This window comes from Anser cygnoides, chromosome 3 (assembly GCF_040182565.1).
Source record: "Anser cygnoides isolate HZ-2024a breed goose chromosome 3, Taihu_goose_T2T_genome, whole genome shotgun sequence".
Lineage (NCBI taxonomy): Eukaryota > Metazoa > Chordata > Aves > Anseriformes > Anatidae > Anser > Anser cygnoides.
The window spans coordinates 29,868,422-29,892,497 of record NC_089875.1 but is presented as its reverse complement, the minus strand read 5'-3'; the positions used below and the strand labels follow the sequence as shown (position 1 = coordinate 29,892,497).

The following is a 24,076-nucleotide window of genomic DNA, read 5'->3' as shown; positions in this document are numbered from 1 at the left end:
TACACAGAAACATACTGCAGTTATTTACATCTACCCATCACCCCAGTGCCACCAAAGTAACAGAACTCCTCTCATGCAGACTTGCCTTTTTCTGACACCCTCACTGGAGATTGTCCCCTGCACAGAGCCTCGTGCAGCTGAACTAAGTCCTCATTTGGATTATTGAATTGTGCCACTGATCAGCATTTCCGCATTACAGCTAAAATAATCCTTCCTGTAAACCACTTAGCCAAGATAAGTGGAGCAAGGGAATGTTTTTAAGTCGATCTCCAGGAATGGCTGAAGCAGGCATTTAACAAGACAATAATTTGAATTATGGGACAACTTTTTAATATTTGTGTCTTAAAAAGCTTTCTTTACAGGCTTATCACCTCGCTAAAGTTGTTTCAGGACTACAAATACCGCCCACCTAGCCACAGGCAAGCCATGGACCACATATGTATGTATATATACATGTTATTGGGGAGGGCAAAATATATGGGTTTGTCTCATACATTTCAAATGAGGGAAGGCCAGTCTTATCCAACTTCATGTCTCATTTGTCACTGTGCCCAACTGAGGAAAAGCCAAAATAATCAAGGCACTTTATATTAGCCATCCAGTTTTCGTTACAAACTGTTGAAAGGTAGTCAGCGTGTTGCTCTGCCACATATAAAAACTATGAGGTTTCCTAAGGAGATGACAGATGTCATCCTAATTTCCTGCCCAGATAAATTTCAGCTTCATGCAGCTATCTTTTGTAGGCACATTGAAGGTGGATGCTTCCCTGAGTAAGGTCCAGCACAGCCACCATTTATTACAATACTTCCCCAGAAATCCTGGAGTTTCCTGAGCAGTGGAAGCAGCCCTGTGCGCAGATCTGCTCACACCAGATGAACTGCAAAACTCAGACTGCGACAGAAGCCTGCTTGAGGAGGCTAGCTGCCCTCTAAGGATATCACCCCTGAGCTCAGAAGACAAAACCTCTTACAGGGAAATGATCTGTCAGCCCTGCTGTGTCGCTGCAGGAAGGCTGGAGTACACTGAGAGAGGTTTAGGCATCTGACTGGCACATGCTGCTTTTCCTCCCCCGCTCCTCAGCCTGGATTTACATTCCTGGCATAAACTGCTCCTTCAATACCATTTGTCTAGCAGCACTGAATTTGATAAGAACAGCTGAGTGTTTTGCATTTTTACGTGGCTACTGATGTGTCGCCTGTTGGAGAGAAACCAACATTCCTCTGGGAGGGAAGAGCGAGCCAGAAGGATCAGCTGGGAAGGACCTGAAAGGTGCGTGAAGTTTATTTGCTTCTCTGGCCTAGCTGGCTTTTTACAGCTTTATCATACTCCCAGTAAAACATGAATGAAACATTCAAGTAAAACTACATAGTAAAAGATGTGCTGTTTTGCTGCCTGGTTTTAAAGAGAAATCTCTCAAATTCCTTGTGGGCTGAATCATCCAGAAGAGGCTGTTGCATTTCTCTGCTATATGAAAAGTATTCCCTGTAAATCAACTCGCGCTATTTAAGACAGGGCATACGACTTTATTATTTTTAAAACAATCATATGTATCTTTAATGGAAAAGTATCAGTCCCTCAAATTCACATTTATAAATGCTTACGCATCACGTCTGTTAGAGACATACGAACACTGCAATACAGCAAAGTTCTGTCAGTCTCCTCTAACCTACCACTGAGCAAGTTTATGGCCCCAGTAGTTCTGAAGTAAGTTGCTTTTCGTAATGAGTCACTACTGTCTCGGATTTTTCCCCAGTAGCAAAACCCTATTGATATCTCAATTTTCTCACCCTGAAAGTATTAAAGAAAAAAAAAAAGTGTCTTCTATTGCAGTTACATCGCAGCACATTTCTAATTACAACAGACTTGGCTGCTAAATTCTCAGAGAGGTCAGAAGAAGGTCAGTCACATGTTTCACACTCGTAATCTTGCTTTCATCCACAGCTGCTAACCCAGCTAGTTTATATGGCTGCTTCATTATACTATTTAAAATAATAATCTTGCTTGTAACAGGTTTTAAAAAACCTTCAAAGGATCAAGAAAATAACCAAGATCAAGATCCTGCAAGTGTTTACATAAGATTCAAGCATATGTATAATCCCACCAGCAGCCTTACACATCTCAACAGTTGCAAACATCTCCAACTTTCAGGAGAGCAGTGTCATTAGACAAAGCCATCAGAAAACTTCAAATTAACTTCAGGGATCAGAGAATCAGAAAATACATTGAGTCGGAAGGGACCCACACGGATCATGGAGTCCAACTCCTGGCTCCACACAGGACCACCCAAAAACCAGACCATATGTCTGAGAGCGTTGTCCAAACACATCCTGAACTCCAGCAGGCTCGGTGCCATGACCACTGCCCTGGGGAGCCTGTCCCGGTGCCCGACCCCCCTCTGGGTGCAGAACCTTTCCCTAACCCCCATCCTGACCCTCCCCTGTCCCAGCTCCATGCCGTTCCCTCGGGTCCTGTCGCTGTCCCCAGAGAGCAGAGCTCAGCGCCTGCCCCTCCGCTCCCCTCGTGAGGGAGCTGCAGGCCGCCATGAGGCCTCCCCTCGGCCTGCTCTGCTCTGGGCTGGACAAACCAAGGGGCCTCAGCTGCTCCTCATACGTCTTCCCCTCCAGACCCTTCACCATCTTTGTAGCCCTTCTTTGGACACTCCTCTAACAATTTTATGTCCTTCTTATATTGTGGTGCCCAAACCTGCACACAGTACTCGAGGTGATGATCTCATGAACACAAAAAACAAACAAACAAAAGAAAAAATAACCCACAGTAGTGCAGGTGGGACTTTTTGGGAAAGCAAGGAACAGGAGAAATCTTCATGGGAAGGCACTTGGGGTTCGCTCACAGGCAGGGCAGGTAGTTACCACAACATGTAAGCAGGGAGAAGAGATGGATGGTATGCAATGCCATGGAGATCCCAGGCAAAAACATGCAGGCAGAGATTAAGGGAATCTGCATTTTTTCACTCAAGAGTGTGGGGAATGGAAGCCAGTGTCCCTGAACTAAGATCTTCCTCTCCATTTCATGACAGATAAACAGCAAAGGGTAATTGCTCCTCATTGAGCAGAGGAGACTGCAACCCTGTTTCAGAGCTGCAGATGCTCTGTGTGTCTTAGCAATTCTTAGTTAATGTAGAGCATAAAGTACTTTCCAGCTAACTGATAATTGTGCCCTGGGCCAAACCAACTATTAGACAGTCCTTGACCAAGGTCCGTAAGGCATGTCCTTAGAGGCCTTCTCTAAAAACAACAGAAATCCCCAATATTCTTCAGTTTAAAACCCAAGAAGCTAATGCTTATGGCTCTAAATTGTCTCATCTTCTGCCAGTGAGCTTGATTTCCTCATTCAGCAGAGGGAGGAAATACAGCAGAAGTATCGTTTTGTCTAAACTGAGATTTTAGAGGGATTAAGTGAACCACTGAATAGCTGTCTTGGTCACAGATTGTACTTTCTTTTAGTCCTTGCTTACCAGGTCCACAGAGTAGGGCAGTTTAGAGGGACTGACTGCTTGTTTTGTTCAAGAAAGTAGAAACATCCATGAAAAGGAGAAATCAGGAGACTTTACCTGTCATCGCAGTAGGTAAATTTCATGTCCATGCTATGGCGACTCATGAAGGTCTTGCTGTCCAGGGGTATATCAATGTTTGAAGGATGCTGAATAGGCTCACACATTATTATAAGGCAGGTGAGAAGAGGCTCTTTATACCCACACAAAGTGTGAGGAGGGCAAGTGTTATACACTTTAACTTGTCCAGTGCAGTGCAAAACCTGAAATAATGATTTATGAATGGAAAATAAACTTAGAATGTATGTTCTCCACAAGTCAAAATATCTTTTAAAGTAAAAAACAAAAACAAACAAAACAACAACAAACAACAACAAAAAACACTTCTTATGGCTAAAATATGGTACCTTCCAGGTGGCAGATTTGAGGTTAACAGTTCTGCCTCTGTTGGTAACGGTGCATTTCATCCTCATGAAGAAGTCACGCTCAGTTGACATCTCCTTGTTTTTCTTTCCAAAGCCTGGACCTATAAAAGGAAAATGGCAGATGAGTTTTCTGAGTTTCCCTTCCTGATTTCTCCTATTTTTAATCACAAAGGATTCAAGAGAAGTGACAGACTAATTCTCAGGTAATTTAGCTGCAAAGACCATCAAAGATGCATGGACCATTGAAGACCAGTTTGTAGATCTTAAACTTTAAGTGGAACTTAAATGGGTCTTTAAACTTATGTTTTAGCTTGTAGCACATAAATCTTTGTGAAGTGTTACATGTGAAGCCATTATCCCCGTTTTAACTTGGTGAAAAGAAAACACTATACAAACAGTTCTAAGGGCTATTATATTTAAGGAATATTTGGCAAAACAAAACAAATCTGCAAAGCACTGAATAACAGTTAATGATTACTCTAGGAACTAAAAGTCCCTTTACCATGACTAACAGATCTCTACCATCAGCCGATTACTTCATTTGGTTATTTAAAAGGCAAAGAGTGACCCTTTTGTATTTTCACAATTACCATTTTTCAGACTCAGATTCTCTCGAATTTCTTCATGGTCACATGGGTGAGTGAAGTCAAAAATGCTGTGTCCAGTTAATTCCACCTGTTCAGAAACAAACACTATACTTAGTTAAATAAAAGCAACTTATAATGTATTCAAAATACTACAAAATGAATCAAATGGACCAGGAGACAATTTATTGGGAATCATCTTTTCTTGATGAAAATTGCAGTTGCTCATTTATCTGCTTTTAAATACTACCTGTTTACAAGAACATAGTCTCTAGAATTAAGTGCATTGACAACAGCTTTGGGCTCATTTCCAGTGTCCAAAGATGCTATAGGTTTGATAGAAAGGGAGAGGGGAAAAAAACAAACAACAGAAACAGTGCTGGCTGGTGTTCAGGGTACCTGTCTGACAAATACGACATTTTATTTCCGTCTTTTTTGCAGTAACATACACCTGTTTTTCTGCCTTTAGGCATATGTCTAGTTTCTAGGAATTGTATTACAAACACAGGTAAGTGTTAGGGAACAAGTTACCTGGGTGAGACCCATGTATTTGTTGACATTCTCTGACAAAAAGATCATGTCTCCATCCTGTGTCACCACGGCAATAAATCCCTCCAAAGCTTTCAGGTACAAGTTGTCCATCTGCTGGTCTGCATCTAGTTCATTCTCATTGTCAGCACATACTGAGAAAAAAAAAAAAGAAAACAACATCTAAAATCTTCGGCACCTTAGCCAGCCTTTTCAGCACAATCTCATCCAATAACAAGGCAACAAAATATTTTTCTCTTTGAATTTCCTTTCCGTAAATCCCTTCTGATGGAGTCTTTTTTTCGAAAAGAAAGCCATCTGGACAGCGTATAAAAGGGGTGTCCTTGTTAATGGAAAGGCAGGAGATATTTTTCTAAACCTTTTGACAAATGCAATAGATCCTCTATTGACCTTAATTGCTTTTCTGCAGTACATGTTCTCAGCACAATAACACTGGCAACACCCAGACATGAAGTGCAGGTTCTGGGTGCACATCGTTTTAGCCACATGCTACCTTTATATCTTCTAACAGGTGCCAAGTACAGGGCAAATCTTACAGAAGGTAAGCAAATTCATGCATTCCTAACAAACAGTCTTACAAAAGACATTTCTATCAGGACAGTTTTTCCAAGGAGTTCAAATTTTCCTATGAAGCATGCCTGTAGACCTCCCCACTCAGAATGGAGATAGCTGTTAACACTACTTTTAGCAGGAAAGGTAGAAAAACTCTCCCTTGAAGTCCTTTCAGGAGCACCTTTCATCTAATGAATCTCAAAATATCTGTGAAAAAGAGGTCCGTCCCATCAATACCTGCTTTTTTACCTGTAGGAGTCAGAACTCCCTACACACCAGTCCACCAACTCTGAAACACTCTGTTACCCATCTACCTTCCTTCTGACCCACAAAAAAAAAAAAATAGTAAAGCTTCGGATCCCAGAAGCATCCCACATATTTGCCTATGCAGCGTTCACGAACCCAGTGCATCTTACCGTTTCCATGGAAGATACGTGGCTGTTGTGCTAACAGCTAGTTTGTTTGTTTGTTTTTGGTTACTCATTTTCCTGTTGCTTTTTTTTTTTTCTGTAGAGATGGTTGATGGCACTGCTATGCCCTCAATGTGTGCGCTCCATCTCCTGAGATGGGATGCAACATGGAGGCATGGCCGCAGGCGGGAAGAGAGGGGAGACACTATTCTTCCTAACGCCTCCTCCACTTTATAGCAGGTTTAAGCCAACTCTGCCAAACTCCCAGCCATGTTCAGCCCCATGATCAAGAAGCCTGCAGGAGACTATTACATGACTCGTAGTACATGGAGTACATGGCTTGTATTGAAACATTTCTATGTAGGAGCATAGCCATTAATTTCTTGACATGTTTAGTGGGAAACTTCTGGTTGTTTTTTTTTTTTAGAAAACTGTTTACAGTTATCACAGTCTGGCCTGTGTCCCTCAAACATGCTATGGTGAGCTTATCTTTACAGCTTTATCAGTTAGCCCGCACATTTGTGATCAGTCATTACAAATTTACCTAAGGGTAAGGCTCTGAATTTGGACAAAACCAAAACCAAAACCTTCTTGTCTCAGAATAAAGGATAACAAACGGTTAATACACTGCCAAAGATACAAGGCAATGGGTAAGTCCCATCTAGAACCACAGAATGGTTTGGGTTGGAAGGGACCTCAAAGCCCATCTGATTCCACCCCCCTGCCATGGGCAGGGACACCTCCCACCAGACCAGGCTGCCCAAAGCCCCATCCAGCCTGGCCCTGAGCACCTCCAGGGATGGGGCATCCACAACTTCTTTGGGTGACCTGTGCCAGTGCCTGACCGCCCTCTGAGTAAAGAGTTTCTTTCGAATATCTAATCTAAACCTACCTGCTTTTATTTTAAAGCCATTCCCCCCTTGTCCTATCACTATACCCTGACAAAGAGTCCCTTCCCAGCCGTCCTGTAGGCCCGTTAGGTCCTAGAAGACTGCTATAAGGTCTCCCCGGAGCCTTCACTTCCCCAGGCAGGCAGCAAGACCGACCTGAGCCGAGGGGGCAGTGTCTCTGCTCCCTGGGGACATGGGAGTGCTCCAGGCTGGGCCCACCGCAGGGTTTTACTGGCCAGAGGCTCCAGCCCTCATTGCATCAGCCTGATCTGCAAAAGCAGGGAGACTCAAACCAGTTTCTTGGAGAAGTTGCTTTTGTTTGTTGTTTTAATGTTCCATTTCAGCACACAGACACTTTTCTCCAGCGCACTTGAGAAAAGTATTTCCTTTTTCTTCTTTTCCACTCTGAAACAGAACATTCGTCTTTTCCTTCAATTTTCTAATGAAAATGTTCATTTCAGAAATAGTCTAGAAGCAAAAATCAGGTATTGCTTTCTAAAGCACATCATTAGAAGTTTTGTTTGTTTGTTTGTTTATTTTAAATATAGAAGAAGCTGAGGCAAACTACCACGGCCTTTACTTTGAAGTGTTACAGAATTACTGTTAAAGGATGAGTCCTGATCTATGTACCTCCTGCAACTGCATCCACTAATGCCTAAGGCTAGACCAGGAGCAAATGCAGAGGGATTGCAATGCAGAGCACACTCAGCCCCTGTTTGGCATAGAGGAGTGCTAACAAAAATGACACCAGCTGCTGCTTCTGCATCCTCCTGCTGCACCCCAGCACACCTCTCTGGCCCATCATCCATCGTGTAAGCACGGGAATGAACTGACCAGTCCCAGGGCTACTGGGAGCACTCACTTCATCATCCTTTGCTTCTCAATGCAGTCGTTTGGTGTCAGGGAAGAGAAGACGCTGGGGATTGCCAGCACAGGCTGGGGATGCACCATTTTGTGTGCCTGCACTGCAATTTTAACTACACAGGCAGGGGCCAATTCCTCCTCAGTACAAAGCAACTGACTTCAGGAAATTACATCAGGGTTAGTGTTTAAAATACAGAAACTACACAATAATATATTTGAATGGTATGCACTTTGACCATAATGACATTTAGGAGGGGGAAAAAAAAAAAAAAGGTAAGTGACCATCTGCTCCCAAGCTTGTTTCTGCTGTGTAAAGAATGTCAAGGGTCTTTTTTTTTTTTTTTTAAACTTTTCCGGAAGCAAACAAATGGTTTATTCAGCAGGGATCATGGCTATAGCCCAAGACAATCAGCCAAGTGTGGGTTCAGAGAAAAAACTGACTTTTCAGCTCTAACCCCAGACCCTCCTTTCCAATTTTTTTTCCAGCTCATTAAGTTTGCATTAACAAAACATCACCATTCAAAGGCAGGAAGGCTATTCAAAGCATTTGTATTCTTAAATGCCTCCAACAGTGAAAGACAAACACTTTACTTGTATTATCAGATGATTAAGTTTGCTTTTCCATGTATATAAATTATATTACTTGTACAAACACACAGAGAGGACATAGGATCACTCACATCAGGGCTGCAGGTTCAAACCCGTAACATCCTAGTCCAGCAAAGCACTTAAAGACATAGTCAGCTTTAAAGCACGTGCTTACAGGGATTTGCTGGATCAGAGTTTAATGTTATTATTAAAATTACCTTCGTCCAGCTGGAGGCATCTGTGTTGTGGACTGGGAGGAGGGAGGGGAGAGGGTTTGTGATGCTGTGCCCCCCCCTCATATAACCTGAAAGCTCCCCCAGTGCGTTTCGAACCCCTCTGCATCCCTCCCTCCCTGCTCAGCAGCCGGCTGCAGCAGGCAAGGGGAGCTCGCAGCTCCTGGCAGTACTGGAAACGCTCGCGTTTCCAGGATGGATCACCTGAACTGAGGAAACTGGGGGCACCAGCAGGCTCATAAAGATGGGTGACAAGTACATCCAGGGACCGTGGAGGGGAAAACGCAGCCAGGTGTGCTGCTGTGCTGCTCCTGCCACCGTCTCCTTGCCAGCCCCACCGGCGTCCCCAGAGGAAGCCCAGGGACAGGGAGATGGCCCGGAGGTGCAGTCCCAGGAGGTGGGACCTGTGCTAAACCCCTGAACTGTGCTAGCTGAGCTGGCTGAAGATCCCTCATCTGCAGCAAAGAAATGTGCTGGGGGGCATCACTGTGGTGCCCCAGTAGGCCCTGTATCGGGTAGATTAGCAGAATAATTATATTAATAAAAATCCCTCATATAAAATCCCTACAGTTTAGTTACAGCGTTACAGCTTGTTCCCCTTTTCCTGTGAAAATCGCGATTAATACACAGAGGGCATATACACACATTAGGAGACTGATACATTGGAAGCAATTCAGTTACTGCCACTAGCAAGAATCTGGTTTTCTTTAGAATGAATCTATCTTGCAGCAGAAAAACAAATAAAGCCATTGCTACTGCAAGCTGCTCCCAGAAATCCCTGATGTCTTCCACTTTGCTTTAAATTTTCTTCATTAATTTACCTCAAGGCTGGACTGGAGCATTAGCACAAGAAATTCCAGCTTCAGATGGAAAGCATTTGAGAAAGCTGGGACCGAATGCAAGTAGGTTAGCACGGGGTTAGCACGGGGAAGGGGGGCCAGAACTTCAGCCTCTGGTTTCCAGTAGGCCTGAGGTCGCTATCTGGGTAGCAGCATCCCCTGTAGACTTGCCAGCCTTTTCCAGGTTTTGAAGGAAGGTAACTGTGGATTCAATTTATTGTGATTTTTAGGCAGAAATTGTATTGTCATCATTGCTGTTTAAGCTAGCTGTTAAATAAATTTTGAAATAAGGATGCGCTTCTTGTTTTGTTTGTTTGTTTGTTTGTTTTTTCCTGCGACTTTTTCCATTTCCCCTCTAATACAGAAGCATCTCAATTCAGGCACCATAACAATACAGAAAGGAGAGTGGACTACAAATATTCCAGTTTAACTCTAAAAATTAATAGCGCATTCAGCAGAATGAGGTATTGCAATATAATTGTTCATATTATGGTTCCATTTATGGACCCCAGCCAAGACTGTTCTCATGCAGCACTAGGAAGCCTGTAAAGGAGGGAGAATCCCTATCTGGTTGACACGGGAAGATCTTGAAATAACTCAGAGAGCCACAGAGAAGTGAAGCAGCAACTGTCAGAGCTACAGCAGAGCCAGGAACAGAGCCACGGTGTCCCGAGCCCCCATCTGATGCGTCACCCACTGTTCGCATTGCCCCAAGGCAGTATTCCTCAGTCCGTATCAAATTTTGATATGGTATTTTTTCACTCTGCTTCTCAGTCTGTAACAAATACTGAAATGTATTTTTAATCAGCTCTGTTTTGAAAAAAATTCTGACGACCAGAGTAGAATGTGTTCATCAACAAGAAACTTTGAACTGCAATGGCAAATGCCTATTGCAGTGTTTATGATAACCTTTTATGCTAAAAATAGCTCGTGTAAACAAGCTTTGATTAATTCCCACTGTCAGGATGTGCACTGTTCCCAAGTTTAAGAACACTTTTTCCGTAGATGCTTGCTCATTTCCTTCGGTCCAACCTCTTGGAACAAGTCTGAGGGCTCAAAACCCAAGCTCTCCTTGCAAGAAATAACTGCTCAGATATAAACAGACTCCTAGCAAACAGCCTCTGCTCCTTTCAGCAGCTTTGATCTGATGCAAAGGTGCCTTTCTTGTCAGTTCAGAGTTACAAAGTGTAAAAAAGGCTCTTACTAGGAGTCACATCATCACCTTCACACAATTTTCAAGGCTTTGTTTCTTACCCTGGATCCTACAAGTACCAAAAAACCGGTTGTATATTGTACATAATAGGCACAAGGCTATAGCTGCAACTCCTTCACAGGGTGGTAAAAACTGCCTGGTGCTGCTAAGCGGAAGTTAGGGAAGATCTAAAAGCAGCTCTATCCTGCATCAGAAAGAGCAGCTTTGAGACAGACTCAGCTTTTCCCAGTTTCTTGTTTCACATCAAAAGAAAGCAACTATTTTTTTATTTTTATTTTTTTCTGTCATGACAGGACACCACATCCTGTTCAAAGGGATATTTTCAATATGCCCAATAAAAGCTTTCAGTTTAGATACATCAAGACAAACCTGCTCTTAAACTCGAAGCTTCCTGAAGGGCTCTTATCTCAAAGTGCACAAGCAACCTCGATAAAGAAAACACTTATGTTATTGTTGCTTTGCAACTTTATTGCAGAGTTTGTATCTAGCCAAATCATTGAGATACTGCTCTGAGGAAGGTGTTGGAGTCGTGCAGCAATGGGTGTTGAGTGGCAGGACGCAGCATCCCATCAGATCGGGCTTTCTGAGCTCACCTTCCCAGAAACGGGATGCCACTTCAGGCAGCCGAAGCACTCGGTACCCAGCTCCACTCACTCCTAGCAGCACGGCTGGCACAGAACCACTTTTCCAATGTAATAAAAGCAAACAAGTAGACAAGCTATTTTTAAAGCACTGTTTTATGCCACAATGGTCTGAGATTAGATGCAGCTTGTCCAGACGTTCAAAAACAATGCCCACATCAGTTCTCCCTGCAGTTTGCGCACTCCCTTAAAAGCGCAGAGAAAAGCTATTTTTTCCCTTCTGCTCCCCGCTGGCTTTCCGGCTCTGTTGTCTCCCTCCCTTGAAACAACTTCACACTGGCTTCCTTGTGGCCTCCCTTCTCCCAAACAACTTCCCGTCTGCTTCCCTGTTCCCTCCCCATTTCTCCTGCCGCCTGCCGGCACGGGAGTGACTCCCATCCAGTTTCCTTTGCTGGACTCTCCACGCCGAAAAGACACCCGGGTGACCATGCAATTAGCGTGGGATTGAAGAAAGCTGATAAAGTCATGTTCGCCTGATTAGCCTAACTGAAAGGTCTGCAGCCCTGGCTACACAGACCCTCGCTGGTGCCAAGGAGTTCTGGTTCCAGTAATGCCTTTATCGCGAGCGTGGTCCGAGCACTTGAAATTATTGGCACCCCATACAGGCTTCCTAAAGTGGATTCTCTTCCTAATATTCAGACAGTATTGTTCTTTAGCAAAGACAGATATTTTATTTTTGCCACCTATTAATACTCAAAAAAATTAGCTACACTAGAGAACAGGAGAGAAATACCGGTATCAGTCTTTCTGACTACGCTAAAGGACATAAGGCCCTATATCCACAAGCTCTGACACTGGTAAGCATCCACCAGACTATTTTCAGAAGCAACTTCCTGGGATCAAAATCTTTACTTTTAATGAACAAACATCTATTCTAAATTTATCCCAAAGATGTTAACATAGCAATGGCAAAATGTATTATGCCAACAGAATTAGAAGACATCTTGAAAAATATTTAAGAGGTCATAATTAAATGATATTTCTACTAACATTCCAATTATACCGCGTACTGTTGTGTGCACAACATGGAAACAGTATTATAAAGCCATTGTTTCAGTTTGCTTCCTGTGATACTAATCTCAATCAGGCCGTCAGACGAACAGCCTGCATTTCTAAATGTTAAAGGCTTCCTCTCCAACATTCCCACACAGAATTGCCTACTGTGAAAATCAAAGGGAAATGTGTTACTAAGTAAAGAAGCAACTTTTATAAAGCAAAGCCTGGTATTTTTTACCCTTTTGAACTCTGAGATATACAACCAGCTATTTCCTATTATGATAGGATACAAGGGCCAAGCCGGGACCCCGCCATGCCTGCAGGAGCGCGCCCTGCAGCCCAGGCACTGGGGCTCCCAGAGGCGCGTCGCGGGCGAGCTCTTGGTGCCGGCTCAGGCTCTGGGCTCTGCCATTCACCTGCTGGAAGAATATAGGCATAGATCTCTCGAGGGCTCGGCTTCCCGACTGATAAATAATAGTTATGCAGACACAGCCAGTGAAAGAGCCCGAGTTACACAAGCGAAAAGCCCTATTCCGAGCCAGGGAATAGCACGATGGGGCATTAGAGGCACGATGCCAAGGGCCTGAGGCTGGCACGATGCCTGAGGCCATCTCTGAAATCCCATCTGGAGCGTGGGCTTGCAGAGAGACGAGGATGTAGCTCTGGGAAAGCCCTCGCTCACTTCGTTCCCAGCAAAACTGCCATGAAATGAGGAGATGAGTCCTCATGTGAGGATCATGCCCACAAACAGCAGTATAAAATAAAATCTGTTGTGCCAGGAGGTTTTGATAGAATTAATAATAAATAGCAAAAATGCTAATCAAGCTCTACTTTTTTCTCTGCTAAATTTTGAAGTATTTTTCAAGCCGCACTACAGGCTTATTTTAGTGACATTGTATATATATAAATGCAGTAAATGTTATTTTAATGTCCTAATTAATGACTGAACACATACTCCCACTTAACTCCAGTTTACACTAAACGTCTAGCCCAAATAATCAAAACTTTTTCCATGAAGACAACATAAAGCAAGGAGGATGTCTGCAGGCTGGGGGAGACGTTTGTCTCTCATGCATGCTCCTCCAGTTCTCCACCTCCCCATTTCCCTGTTCACCTGCCAGAGAAAACAGGAAGCCCCATGCTCCCCATCACTGGGGTTAGGCTCCTCAGAGGCAACGCAGAGCTAACAGCCAAATTCCAATCTGCTAAGCGTGCCTCGGAAAAAGGGGCAGCTTGGCATGGGGTTCAAAAGGGGTCTAGAGCAAAACAAGAGCAGGGGATGGACAGGCACGCACAAGCCACTTCCATTTTGCTCCATGCTCTTGTCGAAATGTGATAAGCAGCAAACCTCTTCATACAGGAGCCAAAAACTGTATCAAAACCCTGTAGCTTTTAATTAAATCAGAGAGCCTTCTCGTGAAAGCCAGTATCCTTAGGAAGACTGACGTTACTCGGCAGCCTACAATCACAGACTTTGATTCTGCTCCCACAGGAATGGATCAGAAGAACAGCACCCCTCAAACATCAGCTGCATTAAGTAACTATTGTGCAATGACAGTGTTAATCAGCCCTGAAAGGCAGCAGTTTTTCAACAAAGCTCACCTGCCAGAACCCTGCTTAGAAATGTCTATATTCAATTTTCCAGTCGTGTCTCCTGAGGGGAAGAAACAGTTCTCAAACTGATAGAAATTTACTTTGGCTAGACTAGCATCATGCATCTGCAAATCTCAGGAATCTTAGCAAGTGTACACTGTAGGACAATCAAACGAGCAAGAAATAATACTCTGAAGTCATTATTCCGATAGCGATAAAGAAAGCTCTCTCTCTTATGCCACTGTATTCCAAAGCCTGATAAATTTTATCTTTCAAATATTCAGGGCTAAACAAATTTTCAGCCTTCTTGTTTAGCTTGGCTAATTTAAATGTTAGCTATACCCAGAGGAATATAAGTAGCAGATGAGGCCTTTACAAGCAACCAGTGGTTTTCTGGCTTGAGTTCTTTCATTTCCATGTGTTCCCCATGTCAGAAAATAATACCAACTCTTCGAGAAAAGCAGCCCCTTAAGCCCAATTCCTCATAATAGAAGCACTAAAGATTCTGAAATTCAGATCTACATCTTAGGGACAAACCTGCATTTGACTAACAACACAAATTTTAATGAGAGGGCTTAAATCAAACTGATATTGTAACTGGGGAAGCAGATCAGATTTAAGGCGAAGTAAATAACTAACTTAGAAGAAGCGTTGAATATTATTGAAACACAGCCTGTCATAACTAACGTTTCACTGCCAGATTGCTTTCGAACTGCTGGGTCATGATGATACCTCAAGAAAACGTAAATCAGCTACATGAATCACATTGTTTTTCAAACACTGTCACAGAAAAAAACAGAAACGTAAGCAAATGTATAAATATTAAATAAATATATGTAGTTGTCATCACTATCAATTGATACGAGCTGAAGTCTTGACACTACAGAAGCACTAAAACAAATATTTTATCTGTAGAATTTTTTCCTTGTCAAGAAATGTAAGTGTATTTGAAAAGTTCACTTTAAACTGAGCAGTTTCCAGGTCAGCAAATATCTTTTTCTCATGATGACAGCATCAAACTATTTCATTTCAGCTTTCACAGACACAAACATTATTTATATTATCTGTTACAGTCCTGCAGAAGTTTGCTTTTACTATTCTGTGCCAGTCTCTAGCTCATCTAATATAAATATTTGTAAAGCTTAAGCTGTGTTTTTATGAGAAAGCTACTAACAAATTGGCTCGCTGGACAGCATTTTTAAGAACATTTACCTATTTTATGCAACTTCAAGCATTAATTGCATGAAGAAATCAGAGATGATTTCCAAATGCTGTTCAGCAGATAAAGTTTTCTTCTTACAGAAGTAAACATTAATATCAGATTCTATAAGCTAAGATTAAAAAAAAGTATAAAACACAACATACATTTCATAAAATAGTCTTCGCAGAGCCCAGAAAAGCTACAAAAATTATAGACATAGAACTGAGTTTGTCATATCTTTGAGACTAATAACAACAAACCAACAGCATACTTTTCCAGAGAATTAGATACTTCCTAATGGCATTTATTAAAGCAGTTGTTATGGTATGACTCAACTTTTCTAAAGAGAGGAAGTACAATCGTGACCTTATTGGGATTTCTGCCATTAATGAAGGAAAAGATGAAATTTTGGCTTTATCTTTCACAAATAATACAGGATTTCTTTTTTAACATATTCTTGGCACACAGAAGTCACTGTGTGAAAGTTCCCCCAGAAAAAAAAACAGTTGTTTTCATTGATATTAAAGGCTACTCAAACTATAGATTTCTATCAAAGTGATTATGCAAACATGGGGGTAAAATAAGAACATTGTTCATTTTATTGGTTTTAACAGGCTATGAAAATGACGCTGGTTCACATTTAATACTACTCCAAAATAATTAAGATTGATTAAATAGAATCCATTCATGTCAAGTATTTAAAAGTTGTTCGCTTTAACTATCTCACTCTACAGTGTATTGGACAACCTACTACATATTACCAGTGTATAGCACAATCAGGCCTCTAAAATGAAGTATTGGACCTTCAGAACTTCCAAGCTGCCTTTTGAATGCACTGGCACACACATGCTTGCCGTGACCAATCCAGATTTACTTGTTTCAGCATAGAGGCTTATAAGGTGTATGTCTGAATTCTGATTTAACTCCTAAAAGCTCAAAACCTCGTTACTGAGTTTAATAAAACATATCCGATAGTTTTTATAGTTCTTTTTTTCAAAGATGCAGAACTGCATCAGTTGTTAGTTTGGTAATGAAGATCTTATATGACCAGATTTGCTCACATTTCCTATCCCAATTCAAATATACATAATTCTGATGGAAAAAAAACCAACAACTCTATTTGTATTCTCACAACACAAGGACTTGCGTCCTGTTCTCACTTTAAGACCTTGTGTTCAGAGATGACCACGCACTTTTTCACCAAGCTGATACCAAGCAGCATTGACAACTTCTTTTAGCCAGATGTTACCTGAAGACAGAAGCTTGTGAGTGCGTAGGAAACTGATTGCCAGGCGCATTACGGATGCCTTGTCCAGGTGGGAACTGACGCTGTGGGGAAGGGGCAGCTCGTGGGCCAGTTCATAGAAAACCTCGGTCTCTTTGCTTCTTCTGCATCTTGCTGCATCTCTTGATTTCTCCTTCCTCCGTTCTGAACTGCTCCTGGCAGGTAAAGGAGAGAAAGGAAAAAGCATTTCTTGAAATGCAATTCACGACTTAAGAGAGGCATTTAGAAGAGTAAGTCTCAACAGTGATGAATCCATTCTGTCAACTGATTTAAACTTGATGAGAAGCTAATATCTATTTGCTCCTTTAAAAATAGGAATTAGGAGGGAACTGCTGCAACGGGAAAATCAGCCTTTGGACCCCCTGAGTCCTTGTTGAATGTGACAGGTACAAGATCTGTCTTAGGTCAGAGATTCAAAACAAAATAGCAAACTATTATTCCTGGGATTCAGGAAATGTTAAAAATTGTAAATCTAAATTTGTTTTGTTCAGTCTGTATTTATTTACTTGAAAAATACTCCAGGACAAGATGACAATCAATTTTAAAGTTGGAGAAATGGCAGAGCGTGTGGCTGTGTCATTGATAAAATGAGTTGCAATTGCTGTTCCCTGCATTAAAGTAAAGGTAATAATAGGGTATCCAATTGTGCTTGTATATACAGCTGTCTCAGCCCTTAGCAGTACTCTGAAAAACCAACTTTCCTCAACCATGAATAATATAAAACGGGAAAGAAAATACTACTGCATGCAAGAAACCTCTCCTTAGTAAAAGCTATTCTAATGAAATCACCCTCTCTCCATTGTCCACGAGAACGGGCTTCTTCTTGAGAAATAACAAGACCAACAAAGTCAGCCTCCCTCAAACTCCACAGAGAACAGAAGAGCAGGAAATAACAAAGGGGAAGACATTTTATGAAGCAAGTATGCAAAACTAAGCCACCAAGGGATACAAAGCTAAATTTAACGTGTGCGAAACACAAAGGCTACATTTATTATGGATTTGGGATAGGTTAGTTTAAGAGCAAACTCCACTGACTAGTGTTTCGTAAAGTACGATTCTTATTTCAGAGCACGAAGAGCCTGTGCTTAAATACTACCATTTCAAACCCAGGTAGCTCTGCTGATATTACAAGTTTCCTTCGCTTGCGTGAGTCGATGTTTCACACCTCAGTCACTTCAATACATAATGGATTTATTTTCTAGCAGACTCCTGTAACACTGTATCAGTGCAAATATCACAGCTTGGATGAGCACAGGCTGGGGAAAAGATCAACCACACTGTTTCTGCTGATGCACATTCATTTCCAGAATCACCACTGGCGGCTCCCTACTTGACAGGGCTTCTAAATAAAAAGCCTATCATAACCTGCTATTTCCAATGTTAGTATAAAGTAATGAGTCTATAAAGTTTAAAAAAAAATAATCCCCATCACACTAGGATATTTAACTATATTCTTTCATGTGAAGAAGATGAGGAAAAAAAACAATGTGACATATTAACCACAACACTTAATCCTAGAAGCTATTTAAATCATGGCTGGTACAATGTAACACTGCATAAAACAGAAAAAGAACTTTAATACATACTAACGTATTTTAGAGAAGACCATTTCTAGAAGAGCTAGACTGACTGCAGAAGTTTCTAGCATGGAAACCTCATGTCGCTTAAAAAATGTATAAGAAAGTAAAATAGCCAGGGTACATATTAAATGCTAAGACCAAAGGAACAGCAAGGTGTTTGTTGGGGCGCACGCAAGGGTGGGCATTCAACAGCATCTTCCAAAGCAGGAATTTGCTCGCAGCACATCAGCAGGGCTCCCATGCTGCAGAACAGTTGAAGCTGGGCATAGGCTTGGGGATCAGATAGGTGGGACGGCAGGTGCTCACTAGTGGGTGTGCTAACAGAGCACAGGGCCTAATAAATGCTTACGATATCTTCTCAAGATCCATGATCAGCCTTTGGCAAACCTCTTTCACAATTATTTTGCTCCAGGTGAATATTTTCTAACATGGTATCTGATAGAGGAGGTATGCACAGGATGAGACTAACACACATTTCAGTATACAACAGCAGGATCCAACTTTGGCAACGACTTCAGTGGCATCACTGGAGTGAGCACCAACCCATCCAAGTCTGAATATAAAGCATCAGATATTTACAAGGTAACACTAACTCCTTACTTTTCTCTTTGTCAAGTAGGAGTCAGATTGTATGCACATTAAAAAACAAACAAACAAAACCAACCACAACTACAACAAAAACAACTTCATACACAGACGTCCTTCAAGGTACTACAGAAAATGCTTTATGTCATCCTGGGGCAGATGCAGGGAATGGGAGTACCAGGTAAATTACTTACACTTTCAGAGGTACTTCCTTCTCTCTAAATAAAAATGCATCTACGCTGTGCCTGTAAAGATTCCAGTCTGGGAAAAATTCTTCCCAGTTTCTAATTCTGCCATTGAAATAAAAGGTTAGAAACAAAGCAAAATCAAAAAAAAAGCAAGCTACACAGCAATATTTATGAGAATTTCCAATTGCAGCTTGGAAAATCTAACTTGAACCACAAATGCTCAAGCTCTGCTCTAAGTCTAGAGCCTGCAATGTTCACATTTGAACCAACTTGGGGAAAACATGGTCCAATCTCTCCTCATTTAAATACTAAATTTTGGGAACTAAGGCCAAAGCCATGTCGCAATTCAAGCAGGAAAAATGGGTTGTATAAGAGGGGGTCGGGTCTCTCAAGATGCCACTCCAGTCACGAAGAAAAACATTTAGTTTTGCTAACCTCTGTAAATATAATTGTCAAGGGTGGCTAATAAGACAACAAGCTGGTTTCATTAACCATGGGATGCCCAAGATTTCTAACAAGTAATGCTATGAGCAAAGCATGATTTTTAACTGTGCTGCAGATGCCTTCCCTCACCACTGCCTCTGATGGTAGTTTGCAGCTTTTCTGAAACAAGACACAGTTCATCGTACACCATTTGAGAGTCTTCTTGACTTGGAAAATGAGAGGAAGAATCAGCCTGTTTGGTTGCTATCAAAAGACGTTCTTGCTTGCACATTATCATTTTAAATAAACAAACAATTTGCTTGTTAAGCATTTCCCTGTGCGGTTTCCTGCACCTCAATTTTCCTTCTCTTCTTCCCTAGCTCAGCACACCCTCAAGTTGCGTTGTTGTTTTTGCCAGACAAGTACAAGTGCACGGAGGCACAAAACAACCCCCCGGCCTCACGCCCCATAGCATTTCCCCCAAGCAGACAGCTATGTTTGTTCTTTCCCTGTTTCAAAGACTATCATCTAGCCCTCATTCATCTTGGTTACACAAAAGCCTCCAAAACCTGCAGTCAAGTGCTACAACTCTGCAGAATGCAGTATGTGCAGGGTTTTCCTTTGCAGATGGCAGGCCATCACATCTCCCTGCAGTTGCCCCCATTTTATTCACTGGGTGAGCTTTTCTCCCTGGGCAACGGTTGGCTACCCGCAGGCAGAAACCAAAAACGTAACTCCACAACAACCTTGTTTGAGGGCCAGGCAGAAAGGTTTACACTGAATCCTTCTCACACTTCATTAGGGCAACAGAGGAAAGGCATAGGCTCCAGCTAATTTATGAATCATTCCCTCCCAGTGCATAAACCGCCCACTTATGTGGCAAAATCGAGCACATGTGTGCGTCACTGCTAGGAGAGAGTGACGCAAGCAAAGGCAGAAACCTTCCTCACCCAAACCCATGTCAGATTTTTAAAACTTCAGAGGGAAAAGAGAGGAGAAAGCCACCACAGGTCAACCCACCCAAGCCCACTGACAAGGCCGGGAGGTCCTGCAGGGAAGCCTCCCTCATGCCTTGTTCTCTCAGGAGTCCCTGGCACGATCAGGCCCCGCTCCACAGACACTCATGCTCACACTGTAATCCCAGTGTTATCACAGACTGTTCCCCTTAAAATCACACCAAGGGAATGGGAAAGCTCAAATCTCCACTGAAAACAGGGTGATGGAGCTCAGGAGCAGTCCTGGGGTCTCCAGTCAGGACCCAGGCCACTCGCTGCCGGCCACATTCGGTTTGCCTTCAGAAAACTGAAGTTAGGGGCTGCAGCCTGCAAGCAGCGACACCCAACAACCAGCAAGCGGTGGCAGTTTCAGGTGAAGCTCCCAAGCTGACAGGAGCCAAAGCTCTCAGTGTTTCTTCCACCGACCCAGGCAGCAAGGCAGCCCAAAGGGTACACCCAGGCTCGCCCAGCATGCGGCTCCGCCGGTGGGGAGCACCCGAGCAGGCCCAGGAGTGCCGGCGGGGGCTGGATTCCTATCCCTTCGCTCACCCTGGCACCCTTGCAACACGGCTCCACTGAAATCAGTGGGAATGCCTGCAGACGAAGGCCTTGCTCGCTTGCTTGGGGTTCAGATCGTAATCTGGCTTTCAGCAGCCTCTCTGGCTGCAGTACTGGAAACTCTAGGCTCGGAAAAACCTGAAGCCCCACATAACAACTCCTGTCCAAGCAACCTTGCAAAACCGTCATGTGGGCTTGGGGACCCATCCTCCCAGCGGCTTCAGACCCCCTGCCGTAGGCAGGAGCAATCCCAGCCTGCGGCTACCCGTCAAAGCCCTTGATACCTACCCAGCCAGCGATGACACTGGGTGGTCAGCTTCAGCCATCCTCCCGATGTCTAGAGTGTTGGTGGCCTCCTTGAAACTCATGGAGCAGCCTGCTCTGCGTCCCAGGCTGAGATACCAACCTCCGGCTCAGGGTTTTGCTGCTCTCAACAAGTCCACGTGGGTCGATACCACGTGTGTGTAAGACTAGGCAGCACAGTAACTGTGCTGAATTATTCTCCCACCTTGTAGGCCCCAGATCACAGAAGATTTTAGAGAAATCACAGCCTGCACCTTGAATGAGAATACCTTATATCTGGTAGCCTTCACTCATACCTGCACACTGTGACACACGCACATAAAACCTTTTGAAATACGTAGTTCAGATTGACTTCCCTCTATTTCCTTCACTATTTTGGTGACCCTTGGACTTTGCTTCAGACTGCCTTGTACGCAAGCTAGTAAAACAGCAAGCATATTACTTTATATCCAGTGGCTGGTTATTAAATGCTTCTAGCTCCAGCTCTTTAAAGGTCAAGAATCCACAGTTAATTAAGCTGTCACATGAAATTTCTGTAGTAAATTCTCATTTAAAATGCCTTAAAGTTTCAAAAGCTAACTTGCAGAGCAAGAAAAATACGTTCTAGGGATGAAAGGATTACAAAATATATCACAAAAAAGTTTTTCCAATTCAAACCAATAAAAACCAATAAAAATATTTTAATGGGCAGTACTATCTTAGATAACAACAACAATTTATTTCAAACTAGCAAGTCCATTTTTTTGCTGTGTTTACATTTTGCTTTACCTTCTGCTTAGCAAATCCCTAGATGATTTATAATCTACCATACTATCTAAAAAGGAGTTTCTCTCACTGTGAGGCACTCCATAGCTATCTCAGAACCATACGGCTTGACGGCTCCAGAGATGTGCTTCCATGGGCACCAAGCAGCCAGCAGTCATGCTTACTTAGCCTTAAAATTCCTTTAAAAAGTATTCACACAGCTTTGTAACCATTCTACCCGACAAGCAGTTTATTCTGGATGACATGCTGTGCTTTTCGAAAGCCCCCTCCGTTAAAGTAATAAAAGTGACCATCAGTAAATAAAAAGTGCTACAAACAGCAATTTACTCACTCACCAGGAACTCAGGCCCAAATATGAAAGCTGTCAATGAAACCCATACACAGTGCCATACAGATCTCTCCTTATACCTGAACTCTTTCCAGTGAAAATAATTATTTCTAAAATCTGAATATGCACTAGATGAGTGAGTTCAGCACACCAGCAAGAGGGAAGGAAGGAGGACGGAGAGTTATTCTTGGACAGAGAGAAAAAAATGGTTTGAAAACTTGTGTACTGCTCATGGCTGTTAAGTGCTAAAGCAGTGTTGCTGCACAGTGGGATATGGTACCCAGTACACAGACAAAACAAATATAAACTCCAGCAAAACAGGGAATTTGTTAATAGAGGAAATGAGAGTTCGAAGGTAACAAGAAAAACTACTAACAGAAAAGGCTATTACAAAAATAAGGAAATGAAATACCTTCCACCCTTCCTTTAAAGCTGCTCTAACTTACAGCATCTCACCACTGACTCCTTGGTTTGATCACGGGATTTCTTATAATTTCTGTACATACCCACTAAACAACAAATCATGGCTAGTTCAGTAAACATTGGCACCAACTGCCATCAATAGGTGATGCCATTCTTTCCTCCAAGTTTAAAACCAAAGGGTTGAATTAATGAAAGTCGGGAAAATGAGAAATACGAACAACTCAGGGACAGATCAGGGAAGAGTTCACATTAAGGGCAAGGAACTCATTTCTGTTCTCATTAGACATTTCCAAACAACGCTTAGCGTGATATGGGAATTGGCTAGTACAAGTAGAGTATCATGAGATGAGGCCTAAGAGAACACACCAGACTTTTGATGTCTTTAAGCTGGGCATACCGATAGTTCACTAAGTCCACGTCACTCTAGGACAACCACAGCTGACAGTAACATAGCCACGAGTATGCTTTCTTGAACAGGGAACATATCAAATCTTTAGATAGGTACAAGGAAGATGCAGTGGTGCCCAGTGCCAGGACAAGAGGCAATGGGCACAAACCATGACACAAGAGGTTCCCTCTGAACACAAGGAAACACTGCTTTGCCATGCAGGTGATGGAGCAGGTACAGGTACAGGTTGCACAGAGAGGCTGTGGAGCTTCCACCCTGGGAGATCTTCAAAAGCTGCCTGGACGTGGTCCTGTTCAACCTGCTGTAGGTAAACCTGCTCGAGCAGGGGTTGGACCAGGTGACCTCCAGATGCCCCTTTCCCACTTCAGCCATTCTGTGATTCTGTGAAATCCCATATGAACCTTAAAACCACGTGTGAGACCAACTTCCCCAACATCCAAAGCTCTGATGGTATCTAAAATCTATATGAAAATTCTACATTACTGGATTTGCATTTTATATATTTCAAGGAAAATTCCTGGCATTCATTTCTGAAAAAAAAGGAGTGCTGAGACAAAAAACATTATAACTACACATTTAAAAACATTTTTATCATTTGCATCTTCTATTTTATGCAGCTTGTAAGATAACTCTTTGTACCTCCAATTTGAAGTACCACTGTGAATACTAGCTATCACAGCAGCTAAAAAGTACTTTTGGGAGTTCAATGATGAGAATCTTACTGATGCTGCTGGAGCCCTTGTATTTTTTGAAGCATTAAGGTTTGCAATATGTCACCAAAGTATGATAAATTTAATCACAGTAAGCAAAATAATGTCCACGGGATTTATGTCCTACCATTTCTCTCTAGGATTATGAGTACCTTGACCTAGAGAGATAAGTGTTAGGATTTCAGCAGCTATTAATCCGGTCCTGGATTATTATTTTATGATGTTGGGAGCGCAGTCCGTCTGTTAGTCACCATGCCAGCACGGACCTGGCACCTCTGAAGATATGCCAAACACGTTGCTCCTGGGGCAAGATGTAGCTCCTGGGAACTGTATGAGGACCGTGCCATGCAGAGAAGATGCCAGACTGTTGTTTGATCATCAGGTATAGCAGATGTAGGCATTGCCTTTTTGCCTTTTCAACCCATTCCCTGGATT

At 42.6% G+C, this 24,076-nt stretch overlaps 1 protein-coding gene across 3 annotated transcripts in view; it reads right to left on the bottom strand.

Moving 5' to 3' along the window:
* The window catches only part of EPAS1 (endothelial PAS domain protein 1), an 84,884-nt gene that overhangs the window by 20,428 nt on the left and 40,380 nt on the right, over positions 1 to 24,076 (bottom strand). For all 3 annotated transcript variants that reach the window (XM_013171105.3, XM_048079449.2, XM_013171107.3), the window contains exons 2-6: positions 16,339 to 16,529; positions 5,052 to 5,203; positions 4,527 to 4,611; positions 3,919 to 4,037; positions 3,572 to 3,774 (exon numbers count right to left, since the gene is read on the bottom strand). In XM_013171105.3, coding sequence (XP_013026559.3) covers positions 3,572 to 3,774; positions 3,919 to 4,037; positions 4,527 to 4,611; positions 5,052 to 5,203; positions 16,339 to 16,529 — 750 coding nt within the window. The remainder of the gene's footprint in view (positions 1 to 3,571; positions 3,775 to 3,918; positions 4,038 to 4,526; positions 4,612 to 5,051; positions 5,204 to 16,338; positions 16,530 to 24,076) is intronic.